The sequence below is a fragment of the Endocarpon pusillum genome, assembly GCF_000464535.1.
Source record: "Endocarpon pusillum Z07020 unplaced genomic scaffold scaffold4379, whole genome shotgun sequence".
NCBI lineage: Eukaryota > Fungi > Ascomycota > Eurotiomycetes > Verrucariales > Verrucariaceae > Endocarpon > Endocarpon pusillum.
In genome coordinates, this window is record NW_006916425.1 from 18,730 (window position 1) to 45,152 (window position 26,423).

General features: G+C 48.4%; 9 protein-coding genes across 9 annotated transcripts; 7 read left to right on the forward strand and 2 right to left on the reverse strand.

The window, feature by feature from the left end:
- Positions 1-738: 738 nt before the first annotated feature.
- Positions 739-2,337, reverse strand: EPUS_07867 (Methionine aminopeptidase 2; the record flags this gene model as incomplete). The annotated part of the gene is made up of 5 exons (XM_007805585.1): positions 739-795; positions 854-1,366; positions 1,417-2,030; positions 2,077-2,238; positions 2,295-2,337. 5 exons carry the CDS (start codon positions 2,335-2,337, stop codon positions 739-741), a joined length of 1,389 nt encoding a protein of 462 aa, XP_007803776.1.
- An 895-nt stretch (positions 2,338-3,232) lies between these two features.
- Positions 3,233-3,781, reverse strand: EPUS_07868 (uncharacterized protein; the record flags this gene model as incomplete). Its single annotated transcript, XM_007805586.1, has 2 exons — positions 3,233-3,277; positions 3,329-3,781. 2 exons carry the CDS (start codon positions 3,779-3,781, stop codon positions 3,233-3,235), a joined length of 498 nt encoding a protein of 165 aa, XP_007803777.1.
- A 678-nt stretch (positions 3,782-4,459) lies between these two features.
- EPUS_07869 (Palmitoyltransferase erf2) lies at positions 4,460-6,426 on the forward strand (the record flags this gene model as incomplete). The annotated part of the gene is made up of 3 exons (XM_007805587.1): positions 4,460-5,430; positions 5,481-5,589; positions 5,635-6,426. The coding sequence occupies 3 exons, from the start codon at positions 4,460-4,462 to the stop codon at positions 6,424-6,426; spliced, it is 1,872 nt and encodes a 623-aa protein (XP_007803778.1).
- Positions 6,427-9,134: 2,708 nt separating this feature from the next.
- On the forward strand, positions 9,135-11,554 carry EPUS_07870 (uncharacterized protein; the record flags this gene model as incomplete). The annotated part of the gene is made up of 2 exons (XM_007805588.1): positions 9,135-10,688; positions 10,748-11,554. The coding sequence occupies 2 exons, from the start codon at positions 9,135-9,137 to the stop codon at positions 11,552-11,554; spliced, it is 2,361 nt and encodes a 786-aa protein (XP_007803779.1).
- A 337-nt stretch (positions 11,555-11,891) lies between these two features.
- On the forward strand, positions 11,892-13,260 carry EPUS_07871 (uncharacterized protein; the record flags this gene model as incomplete). The annotated part of the gene is made up of 2 exons (XM_007805589.1): positions 11,892-12,225; positions 12,293-13,260. 2 exons carry the CDS (start codon positions 11,892-11,894, stop codon positions 13,258-13,260), a joined length of 1,302 nt encoding a protein of 433 aa, XP_007803780.1.
- An 813-nt stretch (positions 13,261-14,073) lies between these two features.
- Positions 14,074-15,315, forward strand: EPUS_07872 (uncharacterized protein; the record flags this gene model as incomplete). The annotated part of the gene is made up of 1 exon (XM_007805590.1): positions 14,074-15,315. The coding sequence occupies one exon, from the start codon at positions 14,074-14,076 to the stop codon at positions 15,313-15,315; it is 1,242 nt and encodes a 413-aa protein (XP_007803781.1).
- A 668-nt stretch (positions 15,316-15,983) lies between these two features.
- On the forward strand, positions 15,984-18,053 carry EPUS_07873 (uncharacterized protein; the record flags this gene model as incomplete). The annotated part of the gene is made up of 1 exon (XM_007805591.1): positions 15,984-18,053. One exon carries the CDS (start codon positions 15,984-15,986, stop codon positions 18,051-18,053), a length of 2,070 nt encoding a protein of 689 aa, XP_007803782.1.
- A 2,826-nt stretch (positions 18,054-20,879) lies between these two features.
- Positions 20,880-21,731, forward strand: EPUS_07874 (Ubiquinone biosynthesis protein coq4; the record flags this gene model as incomplete). The annotated part of the gene is made up of 1 exon (XM_007805592.1): positions 20,880-21,731. The coding sequence occupies one exon, from the start codon at positions 20,880-20,882 to the stop codon at positions 21,729-21,731; it is 852 nt and encodes a 283-aa protein (XP_007803783.1).
- Positions 21,732-23,192: 1,461 nt separating this feature from the next.
- On the forward strand, positions 23,193-25,145 carry EPUS_07875 (uncharacterized protein; the record flags this gene model as incomplete). The annotated part of the gene is made up of 1 exon (XM_007805593.1): positions 23,193-25,145. The coding sequence occupies one exon, from the start codon at positions 23,193-23,195 to the stop codon at positions 25,143-25,145; it is 1,953 nt and encodes a 650-aa protein (XP_007803784.1).
- Between the last annotated feature and the right edge of the window lie 1,278 nt (positions 25,146-26,423).

A 26,423-nucleotide genomic window follows, 5' to 3' on the forward strand; every position in this document is an offset into this window, starting at 1 on the left:
ATAGCCACGTCTGCGTTAATTTTTGTCAGTTGAGATGGAGTCTCAATCGAAGGCTGCTCCGTGTATCTACAATTCTCGCGCGAATAACTACAACGATTCCTCGCATCCCTCGTCCGCTAACCGTTTCGTCTCATTTCTGAATCCGCAAATCAGATAGCAAATATTGGATCTCGCATGCGGAACATGACCAGTCACTGTTGCTGCAGCTCGATGAATTGGACGCTCGAGCTCTGTAACAGGCGTGGATGTTAGCGATGGCATCTTATCGGTTGCAGGAAACGAACTCTCCCGATCAAAGAACCAAGAACGTTGTTGCGAGAATGTTGAATTTTACCATCCCATCACCAGGCTAAAGGAGCTTGAACCAATCCAGAGAAAGAATTTTAATTCGATTACTTGTGCATGAGCTTTGTTTCTACTAATTAGATAGTCCTCACACGGCAAACAAGTCTTGGATCGGCTTTCTTCGAAATGGAGGTACATTGGTAGTAGATAAGCGATAGAAGGAAAGCGCAGAGTTTCACGTCGCAGTATCTTGAGACAATGAAACACGGTGGTGTTCTATTCTTGATATATTGCGGTTCAAAATAGTGTCATCGATGCGATATATGCTACAAGTAAGGCATGTTGAAATGCTTTACTAAGGTGTTTTCCGTGACTGTTGAAGCCAGGAACACAAAGAATCAAATACAGTCAGTATTTGCAGATTCAATTTAATCCCCAAGTTCCCACACTTCCTTAGTAATCGTCTCCTCGGGAGATCACCTCCTTGCAATTAGGCCGGAGCAGAACGGTCTATTTAGAAGATTGCGTCAGCATATTTCGCAGTCTTCAACTCGTGGACCATACTCACATGCTCAAACTGTGCGACATAAGAGCCAGGAACATCGACCATCGGTCCATAAGACTCAACAATGCCATTCGAGACGAGCGATCTCATGCCGAGGTGGTAATTCTTTACCCCAATGCGCTCAAGGTAACGCCTAGAGAATACCAGAGTTCCGAAGTTCTTGTCGATCGTCTTTAGCAGCGACTTGGCGGAGGCATGATGAAGACCAGCAGCACTGGCATGCTCATTGCGCCCGTAACCGTAAAGTCCTACGTCATCTCTGACATAAGCTTTGCCAGTGGTGCCAAAGGTTTCGATGGCGAACACTTCGCCTTCTTCCATGCGTTGGGTGGTTCGGGTCTTGACGAAGGGGACTTGTTTGCCGCCATGAATCTTGTAGCGCAGGATGTTATGGCCCGTGATGTTCCGAATTGCTTTGACAGGGATGATCTTTCGGTTGAGCTCGACTTCGTAGCTCTCCATGACTTCTTGGATTGCCTCACTGATGTGATCGATCCGGGAATCGATGCCAGCTTCCTGGGCATTTATTTAGCTTTACAGACGCCATGCAAGGCAGATTCGCCTACCTTGAGTCCAGTATTGGTGGCTGCCTTGACAGCCGCGAGCAGATTATCGTAGGCCGGATTGAAAGCCACGGTAAAGGCGCTATCGACAATCCTGCCGCTGACATGAACCCCGAAATCTACTTTCAGTAGATCGTCGTGCTGGAGGATAACTTCCTTAGCCCCAGGATTGGGAGTCCAGTGAGCAGCTACGTTGTTCAAGCAGAGCCCAGTCGGAAATCCCATGCCGGCTTCGAGAGCATCTCCGATCTCAAGACCTTGGTGGTTTGTCAGTGCCCGAACGCCATCCTCAATCTCTTGAGCAAGCTGGCTCATGGAAATGCCGGGCTTTGCGATCGTCTGCACATATTGGCGGACCTGGCGATGGACTTCGGCAGCTTTGCGATAGTCATTCAGGAACTCATCATCCATGTTGTTCACGACGGATAGGTGACGAAGTTCTTCAGCCGTGGTGCGCCGAAGATTGTCATTGTTGGTGACATATTCGACAATCTTGCCCTCCGGATATCGCTGATCGTGAAAGAGGTTGGCCAGTGCAACTCTCGGAGGAATCGTCTGCTGTCCACCCAGTGCCTTCCTTTTCTTCTTTTTGTTACTCTTTCTTTTCTTCTTCTTGCCTTCTGGGGTTAGCTTCAAGTATGTATTAGCTTCAAGTTGGCTTACTATTGTTGGGCTGACCACTGGACTTCAAGTCAGCTCCAATCTTGCTATCGTCCTCGTCCTCCCCGTCCTCATCCTCCCCTTCGGATGCACCATGAAGGAGTCCACTTGCCGCGGCTGGCTTGGGGGGATTGATGGTAGCAATTGCAGCGCATGCCGATGACTCTGCCCAAGGTGTCAGAATAGCTTACAATGCAAACCAAATACTTTATCTTCCATACCATTTGGACCTCGACGATGATCATCTGGTGTCTTGGATCCCATGATTGGCTTTGACCCGTACTAGTAGTCATAAGGTTCCTTAGGTCGTCGTTGATGCCGTTAGTAAAGGTTGGCTTTGTTCTGAAGAGATCGCAGAGTCGCCGACACGTCTTGGCACACGCTTTACTCTTTTAGGTGATCGGCGCATTGGGCAGGATCCCTCGCAAGTTGTCATCAACCAAACATCAACCTCCTCCTATGCTGTGCGAAATTGATTCCTGAATTGAAAGACCGACTCGCAATTGGCCACAATCACATGAGTCGACCCGGATTGCATCCGCATCGTACGACTGCATGCTCTCAAAAGAACTAGCATTGGTTGGCAATCTCTTGGATAGCAGACAACTTGATGTCGTCTGGACCAGTGAAATGACTGTATGTGAACTCGGAAAATCCAACGATTCTTTAGCGATCGTATGCCGCTGCGGCACTGGCGATAGCGGTATCAAGCTGCATCGTTGAAGACTTAGGGATAGTCATCAGAGCAACGGACAGTAGAAGCACGTATAGGTCGAATGACAAGGGGCAGTAGAGTAAGAGACCAATCTGGAGAAATGAGGTTCTGCAGTAGCCCAGCGATAAGGTATAGGTAAACTGGAAGATCAGTCGATGTATATTCTAGATGGTTTGAGAAAGCCGGTGTCTCCACCTTTATGCTTGCTCAGATAGGCCAAAAATAAGCAACTGCAACAACATGCAGTGTTAAGCGGCACGTTAACCTTGTCTTATGGCGCAACAAAGCTTCATGTGGATTAACAGAAAGGCTGTGTGACCGCCTTTGCCGCAGTAGACGTTAGATGCTTATGTACAATGCTGAACTGAAGTGCTTCTAATTCCTGTTGTCACTACCAGTTGAATGCCCTTACGCCGCTATGGTCTGCTCCTCTGCTCGCTCAAGCTAGTAACCATCCTTGCCCCATTTGTTGAACATGTCATGAAGCTCCTGCCATAACGTCAGTCTGAGTGGGAGCCCCTGCTGGATACATCAAGCTACCTTTGGTAACGTCACATTTGGGATAATGACAGTATTCAGGGCACTGGGGGCATTTTTGGGTGCCTGACTCTTATCTCCCCTTGGGTGGTATCGATATTTGAATTGCTTCGAATCATCCTCGTGGTCATGGTCGTCAGTCTGCCATGGCATAGAGCTATTGGCCACAGAAATCTCGGCTTCGGAGGTAGCAGATGTAGGTTTGCGACCGAAGTAGTAGCCTGCTAAGCAGAAAGCACCAGACATGATGCCAAGGAGGATCTGTGTAGTGGAGACTTTATCAGAACAGCACGACGACGATAAGGATTGAGATCGTCCTACGTATAGCTCGGGGTCTCTTTTTGCACCCTTCTGCAACGTCCGATCCGCTGGTGAACCCTTGGCTGAAGCTCTACCCGCCGCCTTGCCAGCTGTATTTGCAGCTGCTTTCATAGCATTCGCAGCGGCTGAAGCCATGATGAGATATAAGAATTGTATTCGTCCGTAAAACAAGATTGGAGGGCAATGTTCAAGCTCACAAGTATGTGTGAGAGCAATTGATTACTAGTAGGGTGAGGTCAGTTGCTTTACAATTGGCTTGGGTGGATGGAGTACAGCCAAGTGCACAGACCAGGAATGCAAGTTTACGTGCTAGTTATCTGCTCCTCCAGTCCTCTGGTCCTCTGGTCCCAGCTTTCCTTCAAGACACCACCAAGCCAAACTGGGAGTGGCTAACCTCTACACCCCTGCACTAGCAGTACTAGTACTACTAGTAGTAAGCCTAACTTAGTAGTTACACGGTAAGTATCCAAGGTCTCAGTCTGGACATTTTGAATTGCCTTTCATCCCGCATCCCACAAATCTGCGCGGATTTGTGACAACAGGTTGTACTCTTGTCCAAGCTCTCTTCGCTCGTTACGCCCCCGCTGGCCTAGAAATTCCTTCTTACTCTAGCTTTTGCCTTCGTTCACGTGTCTATTCGGCTGACAAGACCAGCAGCCGGCTGCGCATTCGGATTCTGCTTGACACCACACCGACCCTGCAGTCTCGTATGGGATTCTGCCGGCTTTGAGCTACGTGCGGCCAGATCAGAAGATGTCCCGGTGACGAGCTTAAGTCTTGCAGGAAGACGTCCTTTGCGTAGATCCCTTCAGCATGTCATATAGACCCTCCACCGCTCAAAGTGCCATTTCCTCCGAACTATCCGACGATGAAGATATTTCGAAGACTAAATCGAAACTACCTTCTCCTTTATCGCAATCTTCAGCACCACCAGAGCCAAGCGGCACGCAGCTTCGAGGACCAACAACCCTGAGCGCTCTAGTGGCAAGGAATAATGCGCGGAATGGAACGAGCACAACTGCGTCAAGTCGACCAGATAGCCCTGTGAGCCACGTTAGCAAGTCTCATGTACCATCATTAGCTGCACAAGGGTTTTTTCGGCCGATGAGTTCTCAGCACTTGCAAGCACAAAGACTTGGGCGACCTGGCACCGCGAAAACCGGCCCATCTATCTCCACTGAAGATGGAACTCGAGATTACGAGACCGATACTCGTCGTAGTCTGTCAACCATCAGACAAGAGCGTCAAGGATCCTTTTTACCTGTGCAAGAGCAGGAGAAAGTCCCTCTATCTAGCGGCATCGAAGCCTCAGTTCCACCTCTACCAGATCGAGCCACAAACGCAAACCCACGTGGCAACACCAGTAGGAGTCTAGGAGACAGCGTACGTCTTCTGAACGAGAGGGCGTCAAGTCAGCGACAGAGCAAACCCATACATCTGAATTTGCCCAAGGGCGCCACACAGGGGGATTCAGGGGATCCTGCTTTAAAATCTCCACGTTCGTTCCGTTCAGGTCTCAGTTTAGGGTCAAGACGAGGATCAAGGCAGCAAATAGGGGCTGGTCACCAACATCTGCCCTCCAATGCAACCTCAACACGGTTTGATTCGACGCAGAACCCTACCGTCGTCCCCGAAACAGCTTCACCTGGAAAGAATTATGAATACTTTGAAGGGAACACGGTATTCTGCTGGGGTGGCAGGTTCCAAAACGCCAGAGATCGTCCAGTCAATATAGCGACAGGCATCCTACTTGTACTACCAGCAGTATTATTTTTCGCAATCTCGTCCGTCTTTCCTACCCATCCATCATTGGTGATGGCTAACATCAAGACAGCGCGCCATGGTTATGGCGAAATGTTTCCCCCGCCATCCCGATCGTTTTCGCCTACCTCTTCTTCATTTCCTTGTCTTCGTTTATACATGCTTCACTTGTGGACCCTGGAGTACGTCTTCTCACTCCAACCACATTGCATTCGCTGACTTGACAGGTCTTTCCACGAAGCCTTCACCCTTTTCCACCACCAGATCCAGGGGCTGACCCGTTGGCTCTCGGCCCGCCAATGAATGACTGGGTCATGATACGGCTTGCTACGTCTGACACTGCTGCTATGGACGTTCCCGTGAAGTACTGCAAGTCATGCAACATCTGGCGACCTCCACGGTGCTATCATTGCCGAGTTTGTGATAACTGTGTCGAAACACTAGACCATCACTGCGTCTGGCTCAACAACTGCGTTGGCCGACGCAATTACCGCTATTTCTTCTCATTTGTCTCCTCGGCCACTCTGTTGGGCTTACTGTTGATTGGCGCCAGCTTGGGCGACTGTCTTGCTTATCGGGACCAGCGTGCCGTCTCCTTCGGATCTGCAATCAACCAACGGAGGATTCCGTTTGCAATGTTCGTTTATGGCCTCCTGGTCACGCCGTACCCGGCATCGCTTTGGGGTTACCACCTTTTTCTGATGGGAAGAGGGGAGACAACCAGAGAGTACCTCAACTCTCACAAGTTCGTCAAGGCGGATCGGCACCGGCCGTTCACGCAAGGCAATATTCTCAAAAACTGGATTGCGGTTCTTGGACGGCCGCGACCGCCCACGTACCTTCATTTCAAGAAGAAATACGAGGAAGGGGACCAACGTTTCGGACCTCGCCGCGGCACGAGACAAGCGTCTCTTGTTGAAGAAGCCGAAGGCGGCATGGAAATGAAACCAGTGAGAGGGAGACAAAAGGCCTTTGAAGGACCAGTCAGCCGAAAAGCAGACCCTCCTCGTCGACTTTGATGCTACTCAAAGTTTTCGAAGTTATAGACCTTGCTACCTCAAACCAAGCATAATATGTAACCTTTTTTTCAATTGTTCTGGCCCGGCATATCTATGCCATATGTCTGGATTAGCTTGGACTATGGCCTCTACAGAGACTCCTGTGCATTTGAGCAAGCCGGCGATGAATTTGCTAGCCACATTGTATAAGCTTATATAAATATACAAAGCGGAGACTGAGACCACCCTATGCTCATATATTCGCAGCGTTGTGCCTGAGTCGAAAAGAGTATCCCCTCCGTCCCTGAACAGGGGTGTAGTTTGTGCCTATTAGCGCTGTCGATCATTATGAGGGGTCCAAAAACGTCAACAAACGTCTATTTTCGGCGAATTGAGACTGTTCTATCTAGCTATTGGCCTCAATTGAGCTGTGATACTGTTGCCAGCAGTCTCCTTTGATACAGAGCCAAATCTGGCATTTACTGCATCTTTGATGAGTGAAGGAGCCTCCTAAAATACCCTCGTTGGCGCCGTTGGTAGTTAATTCTGTAATGTCGGTTCCAAATTTGCGTTTATTTGACCGTTTACGCGAACAGCCTGATGAATGACGCTTTCCCCATTCGCACCAGCCACGCTGTTTGAGTTGTATGGGTTTATAGTAGCGCCGAAATACTGTTGTGGGTTGAGAATGGGATTGTTCTTTCTTCTTCTCTTTTTGCTCCTCCTTCTTTGAATCATTCGAATGTAGTAATTGATCGCACAGGGCGCTTATAAAGATCCTATGGCTATCGTGATTCTGCACGTTATTACTCTATTTCCATAGTAAATAAGCGTTGGTATAAGCAACGTCAATAAAGAAGAAAAACAAGGGCTACCACATTCGATAGTTCTGCTTTCTGTGGCATGTAAAGCCCGCGCGTAGTTGATTGGCTTGATCCACGCCCTTTATATGATGGTTATAGTCATTAATAGCCATTGGAATGAAGAGCTTTTTAAACGGTTGACCGTCAAAAACAGGTAGTAGAATTCGTTGATTTTCGGACGTTATTTTTGGGCATCTTCGCGTACGTTGAACCTTATCCTCAGCCCTGTGGAGGCTATGAGCAGTCGAAATAGCGCTGACGGCCTTATTATCCTGCCAGACGAAGCAGAGAGTGTTGTTGTCAATGACCTCTGCTACAGTAGAGTCCCATAGTAGCTCATTTTTCTCAAAATAGCTCTGAAGATGTAAAGGAAATCCATCAGCCTTTTTGCGCGTTGTACTCATGCAATAGACCCCTAGAGCTAAAAGACACTGTGCAACGGGCAGATTTAGAAACAGATTATCTAAATAGATACAGAATTTGAGCTGTTTTGGAAGCTGTTCTGCAAGACGTAAAACAAGCGCAAATATAGGTGCTAAATCCTCCATATGCGTTTCGCCTGCGGAGCGCAGGCGCGGCCAGCTTGTTTTTCTACCCTTTTCAAGCGTTTCAACGCCCTCTATTCGAGAATGAAATAGCCAGCTCCAAATATAGCCATGATCGCCAATACACCACAGTTTGTAGCCGGTATCAATAGGCTTGTTCTTTAGCTTGATTATATCTCTTGAACGGCCTGCAAAGGCGACCATAGCTTCATCAATAGCGATATGAGAGGAGGGATAATAGGCATCTCGACAGGCATTTCGAATGAGGTCAGCTATGTGTTGAATTCGATAGAACCAGGGTGCGTTTGGAGCAGGAGGAGCACTATTTGTACTAAAATAACGATGAATGAGTTCGAATCGATCTCGACTCATAAATTGACCAAGATTGTGAATTTTCCAGTAGTCCGTTCGTACTATCAATGGGTACAAGCCAAAATGGAGATTTATGCCCAGAAATACATGTATTTCTGCCGGTGTAGTAGGTACCCAGTGACATTTAGACGGGAGAGAAAGAGGAGGATATAAAGGATCCTGAAGTTGAGATTCGGCGTATGAATTGGTCTCTTTAGAGAGGATTTCTACCACGAAATCGCTAAAAAAGAGCTTAAAAAAGCCCAATTCTGATAAACCTGTGTATCGTGAAGCTCCAGTTCGATTTTGAACGTAATTGGCCTCAAAATGAGGGAGTTCTGTTGAAATGAGTGTTGGTGGTTCATTTGCGCATTCTGGCGCAGGTGCTATCACTGCCAAGGCTTGATCGACATTATTTCGATCAACTTTTTTTGGGTCAATTCTGCATCTTTTTCGCTGGTTGTTGTTTTGTAGTAATTGCGGAGGTGAGTTATCTCTGTATCTCAGTGGAATTTGTGTATCTCGACGTGGTCGTAGCATTGGAGGTGGTTGAAAATTCATTTTAAAACCAGCTGCGGAAAGCTATGGCGATCAAATGCGGCTCAAAAACCTTATTTTACGCCAAGTACGCTAATAGGCACACCCAGGGACGGAGGGGATAAAGTAAAGTACTGGACACTAGCAATCGAAATGCAGAATGTTGTTGTCGTGGTGTCGCCGGAATGGCTAATGCACCCACATCCATTGGCTCTCCATCAATGTTTGTTGCGCATTTTATCTTGTTCTGAGCAAGCCCCATTTCCTCTTCTAACTGACATTTGTCCGCGACTTCAAGCACTCATGTTATTTCCTGGAAAAGGCTGGGATGGGTTATGTAAAGTGACCTAAGGGCCAGGGAATTGCTACAACGCGAGCCCCACGCGATTTCTCCACACGCGTCCAACCACCAACATCTGCATACTGTATCACCATGCCACTTCGGCAAACCGAGCTCTGCTTTGGAACGAAATCTGATCCAAAGCAAGCAAACGGAACGCCTGCGATGCATTCGCCATGGCCAGAACCATCTCGCCCTTCGACTGCGCCGTCAGAGACACTTCCAGCAGACGACGATCCAGACACAATCATTGTTGACTGTACTGGTCATCAGCCTCAGCTACCTACACCTGCCGAGAGTACCACGGATGCCTCCTCCGCCTCTAGTCATGACATTTACATACAGCAGATATCGCAAAGTAAACCTCGACGCGTCGACCCTAAAACAGGTGCGAGACAGCAGAGTCGTGACTACATTGTCGAGACTACGCTGAGTGAGAAGGGACGAAGTGTTAGCGGTGAAACGCTGGTTACGAATGCTAGCCAATCAAGTCTTCTTCGGAGTGGTATAGCTGTCCTTGACCTTCCTTGGAGCGTCACGTCCCTGGTCAAGCACCAAGATACGATCGATGCAGAATCGTGGAGCCAAAATGGTGGATCGTCCGCATCGAATGTCGAAGAAGATCATTTGAGAGTTGAGAAGGCTGCTGCTAAGAGAGCTAAGATGGAAGAAAATGCAAAACATTGGAACGCTAGAAAGAAGGCTGCAGAGGAGAAGGCTACTCGACGATCCTCCAGAGGGTCTATGCTTGAGAGGGCTGGAGAGGCAGTCTCTGGCTTGACCGCCAGCGTACTCGGCAAGCCACCCAAGAAAGCAGTGGGAATTGCCAGGGACAGACTGGAAGACATCAAAAGACGAGCCAGTCTGAGGCCGAGGAGCATGGTTGAACCATTAATCTCGACAACGCCAGCGTTAGAAGGACCTCAGGCCAAGATTAGGCGGCTAAGCGATGGAGACCTTGACAAAGACTCCCGAACAGCGGAAGCTCTTATTAAACCAAACAAGCCACCGCCCGTCCGCAGGGAGAAAAGGTGGTTAGCTTCCGGCCTGTATACGGGCCAGACGAGGGACTTCGATGACACGCATTCCGAGTCGAAAAACAAGCGCAAACATGATGATGTGGCTCCTATCAGGGAGAACCGAACCTTACCATTGCCCATTTTTGCTGGCGAGCGCCTCATGAAACAGGGACGTGACTTCAAGCTTCCCTATGATGTCTTTTCGCCTCTCCCTCCTGGTCAGCCTAGACCAGATGAGTGGCGCAAGACCAACAAGAATGTCTTTGTGGGAGATGCTGCCCAGGTCTGGCGTCATTCCAAGCCACGAGAGCACTCCACATGTATGTGCACTCAAGAAACAGGATGTGATGAGAACTGCATGAACCGATTCATGTTCTATGAGTGCGATGATCGGAATTGCAATCTTGCAGAATGCTCTAACCGTAGCTTCCAATCCCTTGCGCAAAGAAGTAAGAAGGGAGGAAAATACAATGTCGGAGTTGAGGTCATACAAACACGAGATCGTGGGTTCGGCGTACGCAGCAATAGAACCTTTGAGCCAAACCAAATAATTGTCGAGTATACAGGGGAGATCATCACCCAGGACGAGTGTGACAAGCGGATGAGAACTTTGTATAAGAACAACGAGGTATGACTGCGTCCACTTCTTTTCATCTTCTTTTCGTCATACCCTAATAACATGTACAGTGCTACTACCTAATGTTATTTGATCAGAATATGATAATAGATGCTACAAGGGGGTCTATCGCGCGGTTCGTGAATCATTCTTGTGAACCAAATTGCCGTATGGAGAAGTGGACGGTGGGTGACAAGCCTCGCATGGCTCTTTTCGCTGGTGATAAGGGCATCATGACCGGAGATGAGCTTACCTACGACTACAACTTCGACCCCTTCTCCCAAAAGAACGTACAAGAATGTCGTTGCGGCTCAAGCAAATGCCGTGGCGTGCTAGGCCCAAAGGCCAAAGAGGAAAGGAAGCCAAAGCCAGAAAAGGAACTGGGAACATCTGCTGCCAGCCGGTTGGCTGGAGCAAAGAGGAAGATTGCAGACATTCTTGACGAGCGAACGGACTGCTGGAACAAGAGACCCAAGATTGGGGTACCAGCTTCGGCAGCCGCTGCACTGAAGAGAATTACTACCACGAAATCAAAATCTAGGTCGCCTGCACGGACTCCAGTCTACAGCTCCACTCAACCCAGCCCATCCAAACCAGTAAGCAGAGCAGCGCTGGTAAAGAAACCAGCTCTACGGGCGGCTAATCTATCAAACCGAGGAGTGACTACGAGAAGACCGTCAATACTAAAGCGAATCGTGGACGGGGCCACACAGAAGCCTACCACAAGACGTACCGCTTCGCATTCTTCCTCGTCCGAAGCACTTCTTGAAGGTCAGATTGAGAAACCATTAACTCGCGCAGAGAGTGTGAAGGCGAAAGCAGCAAGCATTCGCAAGAATGCGGTTAGTATCGTAAGGGGTGCTGGAGGTGGGACTTAGAGCGCTGTCTGACCTGTCCTTGTGTATGGAGGCGAACGGTTGAATTTCTGATTTCCCTCATGGTCTCTGGCTAAATCATCGCGATTCTTCACCATATAATCTTTTGCTCCGTGTATCACCTGAAAGAGTATCGATGCTATTCAAGGGTTGCATGTTTTGACGTACACCTCTATTTTTACCCCACATTTTGACTGCATGAGGCATTCCCTGGGGTTGCAGATTCGATCCCAACCTCCTTTGATAGTTATACGAGTTAGAGGTGATCCGGGTGATAGTCTATCCATCTTGCACTCTCTCCAAGCCCGTGGCAGGTCTTTTATTTTATACGGAGTTCAACATGTTTCAGACCTTGATTGATCGCTACTTACCCGGCCTCTCACAATATGAGGACATCTACAAAAAGCTTCATGCTAACCCGGAGCTACCAGACTTGGAAGAAGAGACTGCCAATTTGATTGAGGGCCACCTGAGAAAGCTATCATCCAACTTGGAGATCAAGACCAAAATAGGTGGTCATGGAGTTATTGCCATATGTAGGAATGGGAATGGTAGGACAATATTGCTGCGTGCAGACTTCGATGCATTGCCTGTTGAAGAGAAAACCGGACTGGAATATGCTAGCACAAAGAAAATGAAGGATGTCAATGGCGACCTCAAGCCTGTCATGCACGGTAAGATCCATATTTGGATGTTGCGCAATCCTCTGTGCTAACCACAATCTGCTCTGCCTTGCGCCAGCTTGTGGCCATGACTTCCACGTTACTTCGCTGCTTGCTGCTGCAGAGACAGCACTAAAAGCACGGGATGCATGGTCTGGCACCATTGTCTTTCTGTTCCAGCCTGCAGAGGAGCGCGGTACGGGGGCTGCTGCGATGGTTGATGATGGGCTTTATGACCCAAAAAAGCATGCGTGTCCGGTTCCTGACATGGTTCTTGGACAACATGTTATGCCGTATCGTGCTGGATCTGTGGAAACGAAAGCAGGCACCATGATGTCGGCTGCTGACAGCTTCAAGGTTACCATTTACGGCCGTGGCGCACATGGCTCGCAGCCTCATCATGCCATTGATCCAGTGGTCATTGCGAGCTATATTGTTGTCAGATTGCAGACCATCTGTAGCAGAGAGGTACCGCCCGATGAGACCGCTGTTGTAACAGTGGGATCAATCCAATCCGGTGACACAGAGAACATCATATCAGCTGAAGCAGTACTCAAGATAGATATCCGGTCCGTCACGCAGGAATGGCGCCAACGTATACTTGAATCCGTCAAAAGGATCGTCAGAGCAGAGTGCGAAGCTGGGAGATGTCCCAAGGGACCAGTCTTCGAGCGAACAAGGACGTATCCTTTGACACACAACGACAAAGAAGTTAACAACGCCATAGAAAAGTCTTTCTCCTCTTGGTTCGGTAAACACCACAAGTCAAAGCCAAAACCACATCTTGCCAGTGAAGACGTATCCATATTGGCCTCGAGCGTCAACAGACCATGCTGCTTTTGGTTCTTTGGAGGTATCGAGGCGAAGGAATGGGATGAGAGAGAAAACAATGGCACCCTCGATGAGATAGCGGTGAATCACAGCCCCTACTTCGCGCCAGTATTACAACCAACGCTCAAGACTGGGGTCGAGGCTTTGACAGTCGCTATCATGACATTTCTAAGAACGCCGAGTAATGAGATGTTGTACACTCCAGCCGATGTTTGATTGTATTGAGGGATGCCTCGAATATAGGAAAAACAGATGTACGACACACGCAATGCTTTTGTCATCATCCATGTCTTCGAGCTGATCGAGCTGGAAGGTACGTTATAGCGAGGAAGAGGTCCAGCTCGATCTAAATGCCTGGGGCTGTCTTCAATATCAGCTGTATATTGCAATATAGGTGGACAAGACATGACCTCCTCAAACAAGGACATTGCGGTATTTTCTACTCTCACCGCCTAGATCACTAGGACCCCCCAGTACGCGTCATTGCCCGGAAGCATTTCTATATGCGACCTTTGTGATCCAATTAAGTTGGCGAAGTGTTCCAACGCTCGCGATCGTCACAAGTAACAGAATTGCTTGTCTACAAACGAGGCTTGAGATCGAGCCTGGGCGCAATGGAAATAAATCAGTATGCTTCGACAACACTCAATATTACGGCATTGATAGAGTTCACCTTCTTCCTTTCAACAACATACCTCACTAGCACTGCATATCTTCGTACGTGGAAGTTCCTTGTCAACTCTACACAAGAGTCAGTGGCAGTTCGTTATCATGTGGCGCCCTGACGTTACCGTGGATGATCTCTCAGCTCGCATAGGACGCCTCTATGCAGGAAATTCGTATATCATAAGTCACCGCGAGTACGCTAAGAAGAGGTGTTGCCCAACAACACCTTATACTTCGCGAATTCCTCGTTATGATCTTGACCACGAGCTTCACCAAGCTCCTATGGAGCCATTTACGAGCAGCAGCTTTTTATCACCGTTGCCTAGAGTGGCATGCACAACTGCCACTAGCTTTCTTGAAAGAATGCCAGATGAGATCCTCCTCGAAATCATCAGCTATCTGGACATAGCAAGCCTTGTTCGATTTGCCGAGTGCAATCCGGATCTACGAAGTCTAATAGTTGGGCTGCGACATGTTCGGATTGCCAAGTCTCATACTTATATCAGGTCCGCATTGTTAGAGATGCTCCATGCAGGAACCGCCAGATTTTTCACCCTGGACGACTTTGTTAGTATGCTTACTACATCAAAGTGCATGATATGCAAGGACTCTGATGCATTTGCACCCTGGGTTTGCCTCATGCTCTGCGAGAGGGTTTGTGGGAAGTGCATCAAGATCGAGCGAAAGAACATTCGTCTACCACAGAACGTAGCATCTGAATGCCTGGGCTTGAATCTTAGCGACAAGGTTGGAGAACCGGGCACTGCTTCGGTATTTCGCAAACCAAAACCTCTGCTCTCTGAACGTTTCTCCAGGGTTGGGTGCAGAGCATGGTGGACTATGCGCGGTGATAACAGACTAGACATCATCCCCCTCAGGCTGGCAGTCAAGTTATCTTTGGAGAAGCATGCGCAGATAGGCGGCGCTAGTCATGTCAAGAATCTCATTCAAGCTTATATCAGCCAAAACGATCCGAATCTTCTTTCGCGGGGTCAACTCAACGCCATAACAGATGAATGCGACGTCAGGGGTTTGTCAGATCTTATTGTCAACTTGGAGGACTGGAAGCAACATGAAAAGAGATACGAAGATTCGATCCCGAATTGGATACTAACAGGGTACATGCCATTTCTTCACTCTGCAGTTCTGCCGTTGCAACTCGAGCCTGGGTTGCTGTGCGAAGGCTGTGAACGGATTGCATTTCACACAAGACGAAGCCCTGCTACTGCTGCTGCTGCTGCTGCTGCTGCTCTAGCCGAGAAGTCTTATCTTTCGGCACAGTACGAAGTCCACTTTCAGCACTGCGACGCAGCTCAGTCGATCTTCCAAGGTGAACGTCTCAGAATGTCGGATGAAAAAGACGTAAGAGAAACATTGTCAACGACACTCTCCCGCTTCGACACACTGGAGCTTAGTGTGCGAGATCATTTTTTGAGCCAAATCCGCCGAATAGATTTCGACAGAACCCCTCGCGAGGTGTATGCAGCAGTTCATCCGTTGCTATTGCGAATCGATCTAGTTGGAAAAAGATGTCTGCAACAACAAACATCGTCCCGGCAGGTGGTGAGCTCCACTACGAGACGCTTCGAAGACTATACTGGATAAGGGCGGTAGTGAAGATAGGCTGAAAACAGCTTGAAATCCCTATGATCGCTGGGGGACTTTACTATGTATGGTTGATACCCGGCAAGGTTGAGTAGCAGCCTTATCTCATTCTGCAGCATCTGACCTGGCAGACACCAAGTGCTAATTTTTGGTAACGAAAGCCGCAAGGACTTGGAGCAAGCATTTCTTCTGTAACAAGTCCTCTGGGAATGTTTCTACCTATTCCAGTCATTCCATCAAGTCAGATAATATACCGTCCTTTGTTCGGTCGCTTTCCTTCTGATCCACGTTCAAAAGTCATGGTCTATTTTATTGTAGCTCAGCTGCACAAGGTTCTCTGATCTGTGATAATCTGTTATGCTCAAGTTGCCAGTAACATGTATCTGCACGAGTTATTCATCCGCTTCGAACACTTCAGACAAAGACTGATAGTTCTTGTGTTTCACACAACGGTTGATTTCTTGCCTCCGTCTGGGCTGCCCATCTGGAACTATAAAAATGTCTTCTCTCTCACTCGCCATTCCCTTTCACTACATACCACTAACATCCAACGATATCACCTATTTTCCTTTTTCATAAGAAGAAAAAGCAACCCCTTCCTCAACCAAGGCCGATAACCATCACTTCTGACCATAGCTTGCACAAGCGAAAGAAACGAGGTCATCCTTATGTCCCCGAACAGCCTTCAAGGTAGTGCTAGTCCAGCACCCAACCCAACTCGCCATGCGAACGATGGCACCTTTCAAGTTACCGCGTCCTTCAATCACGGAAATTTTCCAGATGGACAATTCTTTCTAGAAAACGAGAACACGTTTCTGACGGCTGTCGATGTCTCGAAATACTCCCAATCGCCTCTATGGCCTAATCTGCTTACAAGAACCCTGATGCCCCTGAACAACTTCGAACGGCTACCACTTGAGCTTACTACTTTAATCATGGAGTATCTCGATATTTCAAGCTTGGTTGCTATGGCTTCAGTCAACCTTCGTATGCGAAAGCTTGTGCAGGAACTGCCAGCTGTCAAGAAAATTCAGCAGAACGTCTATGCCGCAAGGGCTGTCAATCGGATGTATACCAGCGGCACGGCGAAATTCTTCAGCTTGACATATTTCATGGCGAAATTTACGTCTTGGATATGTACTCTATGCCAGCGTCGCGAGTTTGCAGTCGTATTTTGCTTACTGTTATGCCGACGGCTTTGTCGTACCTGTTATGGCCTCTGGAACTTTTGTCCACCACTGCCGGTCACCATGGCAATGGAATGTTTTCAGCTGGACCACGAGGAGATAACCTGCAAGATGGGCTCTGCGCTCATGCCGATACCACCTTCTGCTCAGCGTCAATCTTGCTGTGGTCAGCTAAGACGCCCTGGTTGGTACCCCAGAGTTGAAGTCGTATCTATCGCTGCGGCCGCAGATATTGCCAGATCAAAATACAATATTGTTGGGGGTCTTGACTATCTTCATGACCTCGTCAGCAATTATCTTATGGAACACAACATTGATTCCCACCGCAACGCCTTGAGGGATATTATGTTGTGGGATAAAAGTTTTCCGGGTCTCCTAGAAGCCATACGAACATATTGGTCGCTCTTAGGGGTGGACCCAAATATTCAAAGCGATTTACTTTTCACCACGTTGCCTTATTTGCATCCAAGAAGGACACCCCTCAAGGTAGAGTCAGGATTCTGGTGTGTTGGTTGCCAACGAGATCTTGTACTCAAGTGTGCTTTCAATCCTATACGCACACCGAATTATGGTGGTCTCGCAGTCTATGTACGAGAAGCCTTTCCCAAGCATCTTAGTACTTGTCACACTGCACGCCAAATCAAGAAAGGGATCCTTCTACCCCCTTTTGAAGAGTATAAATTGACCAGACACTTATTCCTCAAGAGAATGGAGTACTGGCCGAAAGGATACCGATGCCCTTCAGAAGTTATTCGCCTCTACCACAGACGGCCGGGCGATAGGAACTGGACTGCAACCCAATTCCGAGAGTGGCACGCAGAGTCATTGCGGCGAATTATTGAACTCGGGGAGCGTGACAGGCAGTGCAGGGCACAATTGGCTGATTTTAAACACCATTTCGACGAGAAGTGTCGTCTTTCCAGTGGAATCTCTACCAGCCATACTGTATGCAAGCTAACAGTAGGAGCTGGCAATCCGCAATCGCATGGAAAGACTGGAGAAATTGGTTTTGACAGAGGGTTGCACGCAGACAGCGGACGGAGCGACGCAGAGAAGAGTTCGCCGCCGATGCTGCAGAAACACGATGACAATATGTCTCGCAGCCGTTCATCCCGGACCGCAGAGCTGGCTGAGGATTCGCCAAAGTCTTCATCCACGACCATTCCACATGATGAGACTCGCTCTGACGATATGACATCTACATCTGGTAGGTGTCAGGTCTCGGAAACAGGAGGCAAGGACGCCGTGCCTGCTACGCTACCGACGAATGAACTCGCACAGGCTGAGCACAACATTCACCCTGTACCGGTTACAAAGGGCAACGAGTCCAAGGACCAAAATGGGAATGGGAGTCTGGGATCGGATCGACCATCTGAACCTTTTGCTGACAATCTGCAAAATCTGGGAGTTTCCAAAGAAAAGGCCTTGGTACCTGGGCTTTGGGAGGTACGGAAGAATGAAGCGGTTGATGATTCAGACGAGGAAAGCGTTGGTTCAAAGAAGAATGAAGATGACAGCAAGGAATCAGATGATTCGGACGAGGAAATTTGAGAGGAGTTTGTTCTTACGGAGGATGCAGTCGGTTTGGTGATGAGAGCCATATCTCCTGATGCGCTGAACAAAGTTTGGCAGTGAATGAGCGTCTTGTATGGAATCGATTACTCAGATGGTACTGTTGCTAGAGCGGAGCAAAGAATTTTCTAATGCGCCTTGAATGACACATATCGCTCGTACAGCATTGATCCAGGTTTCCAATAGCAATACTCTGTAAAGAACTTGTGGAGATGGATCATCAAGTTGTGTAGTCCGTAGACTCCGATTGTAAAAACTAAAATCTTTGATCAATTATTTACTATATATATTAATTTTGGGGGCCAAAATTCCATGCCGTCCCACCGCAAACTCTTTGGTGGCTCAGCGGTTGGAGTCCTGAATAACTGGCACTAGCTAAGTTTTCATAGTGGATGCATCTCTCCTTCCAGTATCGAACTTTCACTGTTCGAGAGTGGGGATGTATATGAAGCGAACTTTTTCCTTTTTTGATATATCAACTTAGAATGAGGTATTTCTATTTGAATTTGATGATGCGGCTTTCTATCATTTTTTTATCGTTTAGTAGAGTTCCTTCCTATGCAAGTACTCTGTCCCCTTTTCGCCAAGCTTCAATGCCAAGAAGTCAATTTGGGAGGTCTACAATATTTCGAGGTTGGTTCGCTGGGTTTGTGATTGCCCTAACGCCCAACACCACAAAGCGGGCCACCCCACAAAGCGGGCCAATTTCGGGTTAGCAACAACACCAAATTCTACTGCATTAGAGCTGCTATACTCATTCAAATTGGCTAATTTCGATAGAAATAGCTTCTATAGGCCTATTCTAATGTAACAGTACGCAGAATTCGCTTTTCGCCGCCCTCCTTGCGTACGAAATGGACCTTTTTAGGCGCTAGAGCAGCCCTGACCTGTTCGAGATTCCACGACCGCTGCTTTGTCTCTTTTTGTATCCTTTTTGAGCGTTTGGTAAGCTCTTGCTTCAAAGCCAATTGACGTAGCTCTCGGAGCTGCGTTCGAAGCAATTGAGCGCCAGTATGCTCTTGAATAGCGCTGTGGCCAAGCTTTCGTACAGCGCGTCTTATTTGAGGCGTTGTTTTGGCCTTAATTTGACGAATTAGTACGCGTAAATTGTCACTCTGCTTTGGAGTGCTATAGAGACCATCTGACGTAGCTGGGGGTTGATACTCAGGCGTAGTACGTCCAAAATTTCGAATTTCAGGGTCATTGAGTAGTTTTTGCTTATTTAGAGGCCAAATTCCTGTACGATGCCATCCAGCACGAATATTTCGCTCAGTAAATGTAGTTTGACATGCTTTAATATAGAGCTTAGTAAATACTCTGTAGTTAAGTGTTACAAGGCCTGTTAGTACAAATCTTTGTACTAATTAGCTATATACTGCTTTAAGAGGCGAAAAGGGTCCTAAATCAAGTGGTTAAAGCTTATAAGAGGCATGAGCTAGTAGATAGAGTGGATGGATGTTATTTTAAAGGCAGAGATACTGAAATAGGCCTATCCCCTCCGTGCCCGATGCCTCAATTAGCGCGTTTGGTGAAATTTAAGCTCAAATAAGGTCGCTCACAGGACATCGTCTAACCAGCATTCAATGAATATATTATCAGACAAATCATTTGACAAGTGAGTTAAAGCTTTGCTCTTGAAGACACTTATTCCCGAATATCTATCAAAGGCGTTCGAGCAAGCAAAAGTTGTAGCAACATCGAAATAAGGAGATCGACGACGCTAATTGAGGCATTCTACACCCCTGTTCAGGCACGGAGGGGATAGAATAACTGTTATAGCTATCAAGAATCAGAATAGAATGCTTGCTTATAGGCCTCTGTAGAATAAATATCCGCCTTAGCTAATCAATACTAAGCTTATTATCAGTCCATCTCTTTAGAGAGAAGGCCCAAATAATGTCAGGTAGCTCATCAATAGCAGGGAACATATGTAGCTCTGGTGCCTTGCCACAAAAGATGAGATAGGGCTTTAGGGCGCGGTGATATGAGATACACTCAATAATTGTGACCCATTGCGTATTATCTGGCTGCGGAGCAACAGGGCGCCCTATAGAGGCGTCATAGGCCACAAAATTGCTTGTTGTTTGACCCATTTGAAAGCCTGTTTTATCTATATTCTAGATATTCTCTATTTTGACGTCATACTGACTTCAGAGCTGTTCAAATTCAGAGAAGAAGCTCTCTATAACCGTAGGATTAAGCGCAGAGAGGCGCTTAATATCCATAGCTCGAGATCTGCTTGTTCAAAGCTCTAAATAGCGAGAAATGAAGCGAGATACATAGTTCTTGCCCAGGGGCCGCGAATCGCCTTGATTTCGCAGGATTTCGTACACAAAAGAGCGAATTCTAGGGTAATTTGGGCATAGATTCTGCCGCTGTAGATCTCGAATCCACTGAATTAGAGTTTTTTCTTCTTCTAGGGATAGGCGTTGAGTCCTGCGATTAGCTTGCGTACGTGGGTTACGACCTCTGCGTCGGTAATAACTTAATATTAAGCTTAGACTACCTTGCGAATTGACTTCTCAGCACCTATATCTAGGTCATTTAACGCCTGCTGAATCAATTGCTCTTGGTTTGAGGCCATTTGGACGTAAATTGGTGGAGTAATAAGCGTTAGAAATTTGAGGGTGGTTTTTTGTGGGTGACCCGAAATTGGCCCGCTTTGTGGGGTGGCCCGCTTTGTGGTGTTGGGCGTTACATACTATAGTTATAGTATATGCTGCTGCAGCAGATACCAGCAAAGAAATCCATTCGAAATTTGAAGTTGGCAAGAACATCTGCTGGTGAGATGTATACAACTAGATCATGCCTCGACGACAAAAAGATCTTGCCCTGCTCCAATCCATCCTTCGTCCTACGAGCTCATCGTGTTCACGTCAGAGCTCCATCCGAGACTTCTCCGTTCTAAACCGTCCACCTCCGAATTATCCTGGCCATGTCCCTCTCACTTTCATCGAGCGCTCAGCTTTAGCCGTTGGCTCTGCAGTCGCCAGTCTTCTGAATCCGCGACGAGCAGATATGATTGCTGCGCTCGGCGAGGCAACTGCTCAACCCTTCTTCATCACAAAGCTTCGAAATCGAATGCTAGCAAGTCCGACGGGCCGAAGGATACTTCGAGATCGTCCACGAATCACATCCAAAACGATGTCGCTTGAACATCTTCGGAAGCTGCCAGAGAACTCGGTGGGAAGGACATATGCAGCATGGCTCGATCGAGAGGGTGTCTCCCCTGATACTCGAGACTGGGTACGATATATAGACGATGAAGAGGAGGCCTATGTCATGCAGCGTTATCGAGAATGCCACGACTTCTATCATGCTCTCACTGGTCTCCCTATCTTTGTCGAGGGGGAAATTGGACTGAAGGCTTTTGAGTTTGCAAACACAGGGCTCCCTATGACTGCGCTTTCGTTGGTGGCGATTGTGAAACTCAAACCTCAGGAAAGGCAGAGGATGTTCAATACCTACCTGCCATGGGCTTTCTCTAATGGATTAGGGAGCGTAGATCTTATCAATATCTACTGGGAAGAAGAATTGGAGACAGATGTCGATGATCTGAGAGCTAGGTTGGGTATTGAGCCTCCCCCAGACTTACGAGAGACTAGAAAAAAGCTCCGAGAGGCTCAAAAGCGAGCTTCGAAGGACAAAAAGACCTAAGCTGCAGCAGGCACTAGAGATATTCGCATACAATTCAGCGGAGGCGTCTGAAGGACTTTGGTGGCATAGCGAAAGCCGGGTATCACAGAGAAGCAAAAATGCTAAACCTCTCTCGCCACTCTATCCTCGTGCGAGTGTGTATCAACTGCCTTCCAACAGATCATCCAAATCATCATCATCATCCCACCCACCCCTCCTAACAACCTTCATTTTCTCTACCCCCCCTCCCGTTTCTCTTTGATGCTCAGCCAATGACCCAAGCAGCTCTTTCAGCTGCTCCTCCGTAACCTTTGCCCTCAACTGACCCGTCCGCGCCATCATGATCAGCCTGTTCTCAACATCGGTGGCTCGGCTCTCTTTTACCATTCGTATCCGTCCTAACCGATCCGCAGCCTGGGGTTCGAGTATTTGCGAGAGGATGGACGCGCGGGCTTCAGATTCTTGTTTCCTGTGTTTGAGCGTGCGTCAGTATGTCTTGTAGCAACTTACATGTACTGGGGAGTATAAGAGACCTCCTCTGTTCCTCCTCGTTGCCCTCCCCGCCTTGACTCCCTCCGCCGCCTTGTTGTTTTAGCTGTGCAAGTCGTGCAGCTCGTATCTAGCGTACGAATCAACAGCTATCCCGGCGAGGTATTCAAAGGAGAGCGTACTTGTTCCAGCTCGGCGTCTGCCATTGCCGTGTTTCCTCCGGTCTATGCAGGTTTGCCGTCTCGTCGTCAATGCGCAGATAGCGGCTAAGGCGGTCGACCGACCCTTGAAGGTTTAGCGGCAGCAAAAGCCACAACGCGAAAGATTTCCACTTTCTAAGGCGCTAGACTCACGCCTCGAGGGTTGCGAGAACCCGACATCCGGGCTCCCATGGCCGGGTCAAGCTTATGAAGGATCCGCCTTTGGCCCTCTCCTCAACAGCATTTACATTTTACGAAGGCGTGTCTGATCTAAGCTTCTCGTTTCTTCTTCCGTCTAACATACTTCATTTCTCTGGAGTTGAATATGAGGTAAAGCGTCGGGTGCAATCTTGTCAAGTCTCGAGGCGCAAGCTGCACAGCGGCTACATCATCACACAGCCAACTCGGTAATTGCCGTTCTTCCTACACGTTACAGGAGTACAAAAGGCAAACTACACTGCCTTACTACCAAGCCCATTCCAGATGCTGAAGCTCAAGTCTTCTTGATCCATCAGAGTGTGCTTGATGTCCTGCTCTGGTCCCGGGATCTGAACAGCACGCGCATCCATTCCCGCGCTTTCCGGTTTTATCGTGGAAAGGTACTCGACACCACCTGACCAGCGGCACTTGAACACTTTTATATAAATGCAAACAATAGGCCCCTAACATGGCCGCACTTCCTATTCTCACTGTCTTGACTCCCCCTGCAGTCGCTCTTCTTCGTTAGCCCAGCCGGCCAAATCCTGCTTCTCAGCTTAGCCCAAAGACCCTATCTACAAACGTCATTGCGGAAATGGCAGCTTCTGAGTCTGACTTGGCTCTGCATGGCGTAAGCCCTCGAGTTGGCTCACAAGAGTCCCTCAGTACTGCACCAGATCATGGAAACACGAGCTCGTCAGATTTATCTCGAACTCGCTCTCCTTCACCCAGACATCCAGACTTAAGCGATGAGGCTGCGAAACTCAGCGACAAACTCATAAATGCCATCAACCACCAAACAGTGCTGGAAGATACTATTGCGCAGACTCGTCACGAGTTGGAGACTTCGAGGGCTAAAGTTCAACAGCTTGAAGCAGAAGTCAGAGCGCAGGAGCAGAAAGTGACTGAGGGACTGCTGATACCAAAAGCAGATGCGGATAACGACAAGGCGCAGCTGGTGGCGGAACTCGCGAATGAGAGGAGGCAGAAGGTCGTTATTTTACAGGAGAAGAGAGGCATCGAAAGCGAACTCGAAAACCTTACAGCATCTCTTTTCGAAGAAGCCAACAAAATGGTTGCAGCAGCTAACAAGGAGCGGGATGCGGTTGAAAGAAGGAATCAGCAGTTACGAGATCAAGTCAAAGACACAGAATCTCTCTTAGCGAACCAGCAGGAACAGCTGGCACAGTTGAAACTTGTCATGCAGCAGATGGGCCCCCAAGGCAGTAAGGATGAGGGACCAGATTCTGCAAGAACATCGACGGAGCCTTCATCACCGAGCTCCTACCGCGAGAAGGATGCTCAATTCCTTCGTCTGCTGGAGGCCATGAATCTCTCCCCTAGGACAACAGAAATTGGAGGAGAGATTTCGCCAGCGCCATCAACGACGTTGACACATCTTCTTAAACCTGTTTGCCGCACAGATCTCCCAGCATACGAAGACTTCCGCCATCTTCTGCTCCTCGCCCAGAAGTCTCAGCCCGCTTCTCGTGTGACCAGTGGCTCATATGCAGGGCTCAGTGTGATGGGTCTGGGAGGCCTCACATCGTCTTCATCTTCTTCACCCTTGCAACCACTTTCAAATAGCTCCTCTACCTCGCTGAACGCGACCTCCAGCCAATCTGCCACAACTTCGCCACAACTTCCTGGCTCTTTCTCACCCAACTCCAATACCGAGAGAGGTCCTACTCCGCTGAAAGAAATCAAATTCTACAAACGCCTCCTAGTCGAGGACATCGAGCCAACCCTAAGACTTGACCTGTCATCATCCATATCATGGCTCTCTCGGCGCAGCATACTCTCAGCCCTCACCGAGAGCGGTCTTATCGTAGAACCAATCCCGGAATCAGGTATTCGCCTCTATGGCCGCATCACCCCATGCGCGTTGTGCGGCGAATCACGAAAAGACGACTCCAACCCGCGTACCCACCGCATGAGAGTCAGCGAAGGTGAAAGCGCCACCAAGTGGGCTCTATGCAGTCTCTGTCTCGAAAAGGTCCGCGCAACATGCGATTTGGTCGGCTATGTGCGCATGGTGCGTGACGGCGTCGTGCGATGCACAGACAAAGAAGAGGAGCAGGAAGCTTGGGAAGAGCTTATCAGGTTACGGGAGAGACTCTTCTGGGCTAGGATGGCGGGGGGTGTAGTCCCTAGTTTCATTGAGCGGATGAGCGAGAAGGGCTCGCCTTTGGTCCGTTCATCGAGAGAAGAAGAAGCAGCAGCAGCAGCAGCAGCAGCGGGGTTTGAGCTCACGAAGATCAGGCAGTCTTCAGCTTCTCGAAATCTGACGAATGGCCCGTCGACTCCCACAAACTCATCTACCCCTGATTCAGAAAATACCGAAGCGGCAGCACAGCTCCAAAAGAATCTATCAGATTCCATCCCCTCCGATCCCGAGGCCTCGATGCCAGGGATCCGTGATGTGACGCCCAAGACGCCTCCTCGCTTTCCGATTCGAGAGAAGAGAGGAAATAGCTGGGGGAGTCTGAAAGTCAGTGTTCCCAAGGCGTTTTCGTCGTTGGGCGAAGATGTAAATGTTTTACATTAGTGAGTCAATCATTTACGGGAAGAATTTGGTTTGCCACACTGCATATAGCGAGGGCGTTGGGCCGGCCTTTTGCATCTATTGTTTGTTTTGTTTCCTTGGTTTGAATGAGGTGAAGTAAGCGATTAATGAAAGGTTGTAAGTGTGTACCCGTGTATAGAGAGGTGGTAGACATGCTCGCGTTTGTGGGCGGGTAGGCGGGCAGACCGCCACTGTATTATCTACGCTGCCGTATCTCATGAAGGGAATGTATGTAGGGAAGTGGATCTTGACGTTCCACTTCGACTTTCAGCGTCAGCGAGCGGATACAGTAGTACTCTGTACCTAGCTTGCTTAGCTGTAATTATACTGCCAGTAATACGGACTTGGATGTATCACTTCTTCACCCCTCCAGATTAGACTAAGTTGAATTGAACTAGATTGGATTATAGGATGATGAGATCAAGGATTATGGGAACAACGAGTTTTCGACTCCGTCGTGTCCGGTTCACACTTCTCGTGTTCTTCGTGCGCTTCATTGCCACTAACTTAGTAGTTAGATAGACGGGTGGAAGGGTAGATGGGTAGGTAGATAGATAGATGGATAGATACTAGTTAGATACGATACTAGCCCGGCCGCCTGCCCGCCCATATGTGATTCCACTCGCCTTACTCATTCTCTCACTCACTCCCAGGGCGCCATATCGAGCCCCCTCCCCATCACCCCAACCCCCTAACCTAGTCTAGACTACTGCTAGCTGATCTCAGAATCCTGCTTGCCAGTCCTACAAGTTTGGTCCCCAGTCAAACATCCCTTCCCTGTGATCAACCGGTGCGATCACTCCTCTCGCCTCCTCCAGGCAGGCAGGCAGACAAGCAGGAAAGGAAGAGCGAGCAAGAAGATGCGGTCAGAGAGTCCCGAATCCCAAAGTCGCTATTCCCTATTCCATATTCCACATCCGATTTTTCATTTTGAAAAAAAAAGCTAACCAACAGATCAAGAGGCCACTAAGTTGGAGAAAATTTTCCCAGCAAAAAAAGTCAGCATCAAAAGTAGACCGGCGCAGAAATAAGGTATTAATCTCACGCGTTGCTGCTGGGATGTGGTAGCGCACGAAAATAAAGATGTCGATGGGGGTACTGGTTTTGGTTTGGAGATGAGGATTTAAGAAGAAGGAGAAGAGGGTAAGATATTTGAGGCAGATCGTCCACCTTCGGAAAACAGCACCAGAGACCGAGGAGAAGTGCGTGAGCGACAATTTCTGCACCCATTCTTCGCCTTTCTCCCCCCCCCCCCCCCCC